The sequence below is a fragment of the Zonotrichia leucophrys genome, chromosome 1 (assembly GCF_028769735.1).
Source record: "Zonotrichia leucophrys gambelii isolate GWCS_2022_RI chromosome 1, RI_Zleu_2.0, whole genome shotgun sequence".
Lineage (NCBI taxonomy): Eukaryota > Metazoa > Chordata > Aves > Passeriformes > Passerellidae > Zonotrichia > Zonotrichia leucophrys.
The window spans coordinates 31,794,070-31,803,978 of NC_088169.1; the positions used below are offsets into that span (position 1 = coordinate 31,794,070).

General features: G+C 41.9%; 2 protein-coding genes across 3 annotated transcripts in view; one reads left to right on the forward strand and one right to left on the reverse strand.

Moving 5' to 3' along the window:
- Positions 1 to 88: 88 nt before the first annotated feature.
- On the reverse strand, positions 89 to 5,270 carry LIPT1 (lipoyltransferase 1). Of its 2 annotated transcripts, none has more exons than XM_064710911.1 (2): positions 5,114 to 5,270; positions 89 to 2,409 (listed from the first exon to the last, which is right to left on the reverse strand). In XM_064710911.1, exon 2 carries the CDS (start codon positions 2,160 to 2,162, stop codon positions 1,044 to 1,046), a length of 1,119 nt encoding a protein of 372 aa, XP_064566981.1. In that variant the 5' UTR covers positions 2,163 to 2,409; positions 5,114 to 5,270; the 3' UTR covers positions 89 to 1,043. The 2 variants fall into 2 exon arrangements, with proteins under 2 accessions (XP_064566981.1, XP_064566975.1); XM_064710905.1 differs by lacking the exon at positions 5,114 to 5,270 and adding an exon at positions 2,615 to 2,694.
- CRACDL (CRACD like) overlaps positions 5,004 to 9,909 on the forward strand; it is a 92,423-nt gene continuing 87,517 nt past the window's right edge. Inside the window, exon 1 of the mRNA XM_064710845.1 lies at positions 5,004 to 5,447. The gene's annotated coding sequence lies outside the window, so the exon portion shown is untranslated. The remainder of the gene's footprint in view (positions 5,448 to 9,909) is intronic.

The window sequence follows — 9,909 nt, forward strand, 5'->3', positions numbered from 1 at the left end:
GTTATTTCCTAATGCCCAGCCTAAACTTCCCCTGGTGCTGCTTGAGGCTGTGTCCTCTTGCCCTGTCACTGGTTACCTGGGAGAAGAGCCCAAACCTCACCTGGCCACAGCCTCCTTTCAGGTATCTGTTCTGACCTAGTCAAAATTGCATTTCACTTTTCCTTCAAAAACACTGAAATACATCTTGAGCCTTTTTTCCATAATTTTACTATATATAGAACTATTATTTAACAATAAAACTGTCACTTTCAGTTCATTGTTGCCTTTTATGGGAAAATCTGCTAGGTGGTAACATAAGGAAACTCTCCTAGATCTGTGTTTGCATTTTCAAGTGTTTAGCTTTGATAGCAGTACCCAGGGCAGCAGGCACTCCCAGTTTGTGCCAGGCACAGGAACAGAGGAGGCACGTGTGGCCTCCCAGTTAGCCTCCTCCGTCCTCATCACATAAACCCCCACACTGAACTTCCTGTCTTCCCCTGCTCTTGCACATGCATGGACAAAAGCCCTAACTCAGGCTGCACCTGCAGTGATTCACTACCCAGGGCTGAGCTGAGCTCACTGCAGTGCTTGTACAGCAGAGGCACAGCACTCTGCAAGAAGGGACTCTGAATCAGAAACCAGGGAACATCCCTCTCACACAGCTCAGGGGCTGTGACACAGCCTTTGGGCTACTGTCCACAAGGAGCAGGATGCAGGCTGGGGCATCCAGTGCAGCAGCACACCACCAGTTTTACACCTACCTATTCCATCTGTGTCAGCCATTTGTACCTTCTCTGCTACAGGGCCAGTTTGGGATGTCCCCACCATTTTCCCTGGTTCAAGCAGCAACGATGTCTTGTCAGCAGTGGTTTCAATCCTACAGTTTAGGAACATCAGGTGCATGCAGTGTGAAATTTAATTGTAATATTAAATAAAAGCACAAGATTGAACAGTTTGTTTTCTACAAGCTGAATTTTTCTCTTACTAGTGATTGTTTTAATTTTGTTTTCAATACATTAAATAAAAAAGCAGCAGAAATTTAACTTACATTTTCAAAATGCAAGTCACATTAATCTTATCATATTCTCACACAGTAGACTCCACCTGCTGTGCAACTCATCATCTTGTGGACACACTCTTAGCAATGCTGTCACTAGTGCAGTGATTTCGTTTGGGCAAAACTTACTGCCAGTAAGACTCTTGACCAGTTCACTGTACAGTCCTGGTGGCAGCCACTGCTCTGGCAGATCAATGTTACAGACTTCAATCCTTCCATGCTTTACATCCATATTTACTTTAACATCAAGAACAGAATCTTTATAGACCATGTTAAGACATGTGCTGATGCTGAACTTTGGTGTCTTTCCATACACCCATTCCCAGGTTTGTAGTTCTTTAGTTTTGTCACTAATTCCAGGAAGCAGAGTCTCATCAGCTGGATTTATTAAGGTGATATGGTGATCTATCTGGTGCTGCATAGCATATTCTTTAGCAATGGCATCCAGGAGTATCTCAGAAGTTAAACTAGTATCCTCTTCAAAGAGATTTTTCACCAAGGCAGGCACACTAGGAGTGGCATTGCTCTTTAACCCTATAAAAGGACTTTTTAGCACAGAAGATAAAACAAACTTATCTGCATTACAGAGTAAGGTACAGTGGTGATAAGCACTTGTCCTTCCCAGCTTAGCAGCAGTGCCTGAGATTTTGTATTGCCTGTCTAGCAAGATGTCATACCTGTCAGTGACATGTACATCTAACTGGGGTCGCAAGGCTTTCAGAGCCTTCACAACAAGCTTCAGGTTTTCCATTCGTTCATATTTTTTTCTGGTTGTAAAGAAAGTCAAATTGATATTGCCTAAGTCATGGTAAACTGTTCCTCCTCCACTTCTTCTCCTGGCTAGTTTTATATTTTTTTGCCTCAACATCCTGAGGTTGCATTCCTGCCAGGGATTCTGATGTCTGCCTATTACCACGGCAGGGGAATTTCTCCAAAGGAAAAGGACCTGTTGCTTCTCTAAATCCATGTGGTCATGGATCCAATCTTCCACTGCTAGATTTTGGTAAACATCATTAGAAACAGACTGGATAATGAGGCCTCCACCAGCTGTGCTCCAGAAGCAAGCTTTCGGAGTCCTGAGGACGCAGGGCAGCCAAAGGCAGTTCTTTACCGACTGGAGCCCCATGTTTTTAGTAACTGCACAGCGCACGGAAGGAATGCCTGCTCCGCTAATGCTGAATGCGGCAGGAGCGCAGCCGGCTCCTGTGACAGAGCTGAAAGGCGGGTGGCGGGCATGAGACACTCATGCTCTTCCCACAGCAGCACGGCAGCTCCCAGGCACGGCGCTCCCCCGCTGATGCCGCTCAGACCCGGCGGGAGCCTCGCAGGACATCGAGGGTGTCACAGCAGCTGCTCCTCGCACTCCCTGGTGCCTGAAAGACCAAAGGAAGAAACGGAATGTAATGTGTATTTCCCCTCATTCAACGCAGCCTTGCTAAATCGATTTCACTTTGCGTAGTCCAGCTTTGTTAAGGTTTTCTGCCTTCTTTTCCACGGGGGTCCCGGCGCGGCGTGCCCTCAGCCCCCGACGCCGCGTTTCCGCCCGTACCGCCCCGCCGGGAGCCCTGCGCTACTCACGGCGTGGAGCGGAGGGGTTCCAGCGCCCGTCCGTGCTCCCGGGGACTCCTTGGAACCGGCGGCACCGAGAGCACCTTCCGCTTCCCGGGTGAGAGGTGCTGGGGGCGGGCGCTGCGCCTGCCGTGCGCCGGGGAGGGCTGGGGCGGTGGTGGTGAGGGCCGGGCTCGGTGAACGCCGGGGTCTCGCCTGTCCCAGCGCAGCCACGGCACCGGGCAGGGGATGGAGCTCGGCCGAGCGGGAATGACCAGATCACAGAATCACAGAGCCGGTCGGGTTGGAAGGGACCCCAGCGGGACATGTGGTCCAACCTCCTGCTCAAGCAGGGTCATCCCAGAGCACATGGCACAGGATTGTGTCCAGACAGTTCTTGAATATTCCCAGTAAGGGAAACTTCACACCCTCTCTGGGCAGCCTGTTCCAGTTCTCGGTCACCTGCACAGGAAACGTCTTCCTCATGTTCAGGTAGAGCTTCCTATGCAGTAATTCCTGGCTGTTGTTTCTCATCCTATTGTTTGGCACCTCCAAGAAGAGCCGGACTTCATCCTCTTCACACCTTTGCTTCAGATACTTTTGGGCATTTCTCACAATATTTACAGGGCAACAAGAGGCCAGTGCACAGTGCATCAAATGGATGATTTTTCTTGCAAGACCCAGATGGGCAGTTCCTCTCTGCAGGATATTCTGGATGCTAGAAGCTTTTATGAGTTCACAAGGAGACAGAGTTAATGCAATTGCAGAGACTTGTGAAATATACTCTCTATGGTGCTCATGAAGATACAGAAGCTAAATGTCAATAGCATAATTCATTAACAAGCTGGAAAGTGATCAAAGACTAGACGTATTGCCTGCAGCAGATTGTCTTCAGATTTGCATTTAAGCCATTCTTAAAGTCTGCCAGACCTAAGCTATAATTCTTCATCAAAAGCTATTGTCTGTGCTTAAGCTTACACCGTGGGAGAATGTTCAGTGCTAGGTGAAGTTTTTTATGCACAGTAGTATCCCTATGGGCAAATATGTGCTGTATTTCTCTTGTTCATGGATGTGTATTTCTAAAAGGTACATTACATACCTTTGTCTTCCATTCTGCCTTAAAAGAACTGTGTGGGTGTAATAGGGCAAGTAAGAAACCATCACAACATGTGTGCTGGTGGTGATTAGTGAGAGAAACAGACTCTAAAAGGAGCTTGATGTGATATGTGTGCCAGTACCTTTAGTGTTGTACTGCCAAATTAAAAAAAAAAAAAAAAGAAGAAGGAATTTTTTTAGGCAATTTGAAATGGACATAACTTTTTGCTGAATAAGACTGGTAATCATTTTTCAGTGGGATGAACTATTCTGAAATGCACAGGTTAAAAATGTTAAAAATGTTAAAAAGCATGCGGATTTTGTCCATAAAAATGTGCTGGAAATCAATGTTGAAGGCAGTTGACAAAATGCAAACACAAACCTGTGCATTCTAGCACTGGTCAGAAGTATGGAAATGTGTCTTGTGAGACAACTGATGTTACTAAAACCCCCAAAAATGTGGGACCACTTGTCTCCATTTTGGCACTTAATTCTTGAACGTTTGCAGTGTGACATTTTGCCACAGGGTGTCCCTAAAAACCTACCAAGAGATGTTGCAGTCTATGTTTTTCTAGTCAAAAACTGTTTTCATAATTTGAACCATAATTTGCTAAAAAACATTAAGTGTGCAGAATACTGGGTGGACAGATAAAAATGTCATGGGTCTGTTTCTAATAAGCTGAAGGATGAAATACACATGCAACAATAAATGCCTTCCTATTGTTTAAGACAAATCCAGCAAGATAGAAATATTCTTAGAATAAGCAAAAATATGAATTTGTAAATGCACACCATGATTTATTTATATTGTCAGAATATAGAAATATTCTGACAATCAGCAAAAAGTATGAATTTGTAAATGCACACCATGATTTATTTATCTCTTCTGAATTGGGCATTTAAGTTTTTTTATGTCCCAACTACTATTGTATAAATCACATATGTGTAAAATACACCAAATATTATTTTCACTTTTGAAAACAATCCTGTATATGAATTTAATTTCTTTTTTGATCAACGAAGCATTGTTTGATATTCAAAAAGCAATGCAGCTGCTCTGCATAACGTTAACTTATATTAAGATATGAAAAATAATTCACCACATGTCCCTTAGAGGATACCTTAGACATACCAGAATAAAATCAATTAAAAATAAATTGAAGAAATCCTAAAATGAATTCTCATTAGGAATAATTTTGTTAAAGTTGTGAAAACATAAGATGCCATTTTCACATCTCTTTTGGAGATAAATGTGATAATACAGAGCCTCCACTTCCACCATGCCAAAATTTGAAAGCAAGATTTACAAGAAACCCAGGATGGGGAAAGGGAAAAGAAAAATACTTGTTTTTCTAGCTCTGTGTCTAGAAGTTAAAATCTTCCAATTTATTTTCTGGCTTTAGGTGGGGATTTTATTTCAGAGGTGTTACTCACTCTATGTCTGAAAAGACGAGCTGTATCCATGAGTGCTTAATAGTGGCTGCTTGCCAGAGAACCCTGTAACTCACCCTGCACTGTCTCCAGAATATAAAACCTGTGCTAGAGGCCTGCAGGGAAGAGAGGACATTTTGTCTGGTTTCTCTGCTTGACTTTGGAACTACCTAAAGCAGCCTCTTACAAGGGCTGTTTGTATCCTTGCCATGAGCAGGCAGTAGGAGTCACAGGGTTCACATGGCCTCCTTACCCTTTTTGCATCACTTTCTTTGAAGGCACCAGTCTGCTTCTCCCTGTCTGTGCTATTCCAAGAAGAAGATACGTACAGCCAGAGGTACTGTAAATAAGAACTCCTATCTTGGGATATAAGGAAACATAAGAAGTAATTTCTCTGAAATTATTTTGTTGGTGGGATAAAGAAAAGCTTAATTAGCCTTGTAATACTCTGATGTTTTAACTTCATGATGTTTGTAAACCAGTAATATGTTATCCTGGCTTTAAAAATCAGGAGTGAGTTCAGACTGGTGTTTATCAAATGTGTGAAGCTAATGTTTGACACTGTCAAGGAACAAGTATAGTGCAAAGAATAATATTCTGGATGATACAACTGGCACATAGTCTTACAGATAGATACATTAATTAGATGGGTTTTGGATAGAAGATAAGGTTTAATTAAAGGAAGCTATTTTCACAAGATTAAGTCAGTCTTATCTAACACTTGCTTTGTTCTTGTCAGGCCTGAGAGATTGTGTGGCAATTGCTGGAGTTTTCATCTGTGAAAGTGTCTCCTTGGATATTAGTTTCTGGAAGAGATGAACCTAATTAGAGTAGAGGTGTTCAGCTGAGCTCCCTGAGTTCACTGTCAGTCCCTCCTGATCAGCTGTGGCAGTTTCAGAGTTCCCATCTCTCTCCTGGGGCTGGGACTGACAAGACTTGGCTGCTTGGCTTTGTCTCTGAAATCCTGTGACCTGTAAGCATTGCTCACGCTGCCTTTCCCTGCCTCTTGTGAGGCTTTTGCATTAATCACATGCTCCATGTGTGGGCCCAGGAGCTTTGGGTTAAAGGTGCTTTAAAGGAATTCTTTGAAAGAATTTCACTCAAAGCAACAGTGAATGGTGGTATTGCATGTGTCTGAGTGTGCCAATTTATGATCCATCCTCCTGTTTCCATCCCCAAATAACTATGAAGAATTTTAATTATTATTTGAGGAAATCATCTTTTTATCTGTCAAGATGTGGAAAAGGTGTTGTGTCACTTGAGGAGAAGCTTGGCTTAACTCCAACAGAAAAGCTCTTCAAAAAGATGTAGCAGGAACCAGTCACTCAGTATTCATTTGTACTTAAAATCAGAAATAAATATGAGCACCTTTCCTTGACTTTAGTAATGTTTATTAAGAAACTGTGCTCTACATCATAAACCTGATAGAGAAAGTTGAATTTTCATAGATAAGAGTTATTCAAAAACCTCCCAGGATGAAACCAAGTAGAGAAATAATTAAAATTTCTATGAAAGCGGTGGTCATAAATATTTATATCAGCATTAATGGGAAAAGGGGTTTGCTGATAATTTTGTACAGTATTTTGCAATCCACCTTTTAAAAAATTATTTTTAGGAATATTTCTAACCTCTCATTTTGTTTTGCCTATAGAATTTCAGTCATATACACCTGTAGGAACAATATGATCATCTTGGAAAGCAAGAGTAAAGAGTAAAGAAAATAAAAGTGCAGAGATGTCATGCTTACTGGAAAGCTGTTTGGGTAAGCTGTTGTGCTGGTACTGAGCCAGAAGTCTGTGTGTAAATCACAGCTGCTTGGTTTCTGTCCTATAGAACTCCTGTCTCAAGGAAATCAGAGTCATAGAATAGTTTGTGTTGGAAGGGACCTTAAAGACCACCTAGTTCCAACTCCCCTTTCATTGACAGGGACACTTTTCACTAGACCAGGTTGCTCAGAGCTCCATCCAGCCTAATAGTGAATACCTCCAGATGTGGGGACTCCACAACCTTTTTAGGTGAACTCTTCCTCATCACCCTCCAAAGAAGTGAATTCTTCTTGAAAATAAACAATTCCTCCCTATTGTGTAGTTTAAACCTTCCCTCCTTCAGCTTAGGGTCATTCCCCCTTGTCCTATCACTACATTCCCTTGTGAAAAGTCCCTCTCCAGCCTTCTTTAATCTCCATTTAGGTACTGGAGTCTCCCTGGAGCCTTCTTTTTCCAGGCTGAACAATCCCAGCTCTCTCAGCCTGTCTTCATAGGAGAGATGCTCCAGCCCTCTGATCAGCTTAGTGGTCCATTGTCACAGACATATTTTCTGAAAAACCCTTTTGACAGGATTTTTTCTCCTGAGAAGCTGAGAAGCCTCAGAGGAAAAGAAAAACAATAATCTGCTGCTGTGGAATGCAACAGGTGCATCTTTGATTGGTCCATGTGAATTGTTTCTACTTGATGACCAATCACAGGTCCAGCTGTGTTGGGACTCTGGTCAGTCACAAGATTTTATTATCATTCCATTCCCTTCCTTGCTAGCCTTCTGATGAAATCCTTTCTTCTAATCTTTAATATAGTTTTAGTATATAATTTTCTTTTAATATAATATATATCATAAAATAATACAAATCAGCCTTCTGAAACATGGAGTGAAGATTCTCATCTCTTCCCTTGTCCTGGGACCCCTGTGAACGCCGCCTCCTGAGGACTTACCCCAACAGATCAGTGGCTTTCTTGAGCTGGGGGCTCCAGAGCTGGCTGCAGCACTCCAGGTGGGCAGAGTAGAGAGGGAGCAGCACCTCCTTCACCCTGCTAGGCACACCTCTTTTGCTGCAGCCCAGGGTGTGATTGGCCTTCTGGTCTGCAAGGCCACATTGCCAGCTCATGTTGGACTTCTTGTCCACCAGCACCCCATAGTCCTTCTCCCCATGGCTGCTCTCCATCCATTCTCCTCCCAGCCTGTGTCCATGTCACTGACAGATGTTGAATAGCACCACTGGTCTCCACCTGGGCATTGAGTCATTGGCCAGTTTGAGTGCAACAATCCATCTAATTCTTTATGCACAGAATGGTCCATCTGTAAAGTCCATGTCTCTCCTGATTAGAGACAAGGACATTGTGCAGGACAGTGTCAAATGCCTTGCACAAGCCCAGGTAGATGATAGCAGTTGCTTTTTCCTCACCACTTACTTTACACCACTGCTGTAACCCTCTTGTAGAAGGCCTCCAAATTTGTTAGGCATGATTTGCCATGGTGAAATCATGTTGTGTGCCGCTAATTACTGTCAGTGTGATATTTTATGAAAAATCTCTTCGCCAGGATTTTTCTCCTGAGAAGCCTCAGAAAAGAATGAAAACAATAATTATCTGATTGCTTGGAACGTGGTCTGGAGGTTGCTTACCAACAGGTGCATCTTTGATTGATTCCATGTGAATTACTTTTACTTATTGACCAATCCCAGTCCAGCTGTGTTGGACTCTCTGGTCAGTCATGGGTTTTTATGATCATTCCTTTCTAGCTTTCTGATGTATCCTTTCTCTTTCTTTAGTATAGTAACGTAATGTAATGTAATGTAATACGATATGATATGACATAATGTAACATAACATAACATAACATAATATAATATAACATAACAATCAGCCTTCTGAGAACTTGGAGTCGAATTCTCATCTCTCACCTCATCCTATGGACCCTCACAACAACACAACAAATTACCTCCTTATTTTCCATGTGTCATAGGATAGTGTCCAGGAGGATCTGCTCCATGATCTTGACAGGTACCAAGGCAAGAGTTACTGGCCTGTATTTCCCTGGGTCTTCCATATTTCTTTTCAAATCAGTGGTGAAATGTGTCACAGCAGTAAATTCTTACCACTGTATGGCAAGTGTAGTGTAAGTATATATTTTAGGATATATAAATATTATAATGTTTTCCAAAAAGTGCTCTTTCAGTAGTTGGTAAAGGTAGTATTGTGAGTGAGCAAATACTGTGTGTAAGCTCTGTGTGTAAATTTGAGTCCTCGATGCTCAGTGAGGTACTGAAGGTGCCAATTGCTGATTGCTGTGATCTGTTCCCTTCCCTAGGACTAGGGAAATGCACATAACTGCAGAACTTGAGTGACTCTTTCAGAGAGAGCAGGATATTAGGATGGGATTCACCTAATCTACACGATATGTCAGCAGTGATGATGACTGTAATAGATATCTAGGCTGTCTTTATCATCAGAGGTACTCCTAGGACGTGATTATTTAGTATGAATGCCAAAATCGATTGTAGGAATCAATTTCTAGAAATTACTCTTTGTAGTGACTCAAAATTACATTAGTTTGATCTTAAACAAGTGGGATTTGATGTGCAATTTTGGATTTCTGAATTGCAGTTTATCTTCAGAATCTGTTTTAGGCTCTTACATCACTTTCTGGATTTCAACAATACTTACTTGCACACTACTTTATTTCCATTGCAGAAATTCACCTTTCATGGACCTTAAACAAACATGGTGGCCTACTTTCTACCATATTTAAAAATTCATTAGATATTCCAGTAGAAATCTACCCTTGGTTTTGAACAGAAATATTTCAAGTTAATTAACATTTTGCTTTTATGTCCCTTTCTTTTCTGTTAGATACATATTAGAAGGACATTCAGGCATATTTGCAATATAACAAAAAAAGAAAAATACAGACATTCAAAAGTTACTTTAAAGTATTATATGGATATTCATCTTCATTTTAAAGAGCATATTTATCCATTTTACATTGAAGTATCAATAATTACAGAAGTTCTATTTCTCTGCATGCAC

Bases quoted from the DNA above. Each gene is read 5' to 3' on its own strand.
- LIPT1 (XM_064710911.1), bottom strand. From the start codon at position 2,162: ATGGGGCTCCAGTCGGTAAAGAACTGCCTTTGGCTGCCCTGCGTCCTC.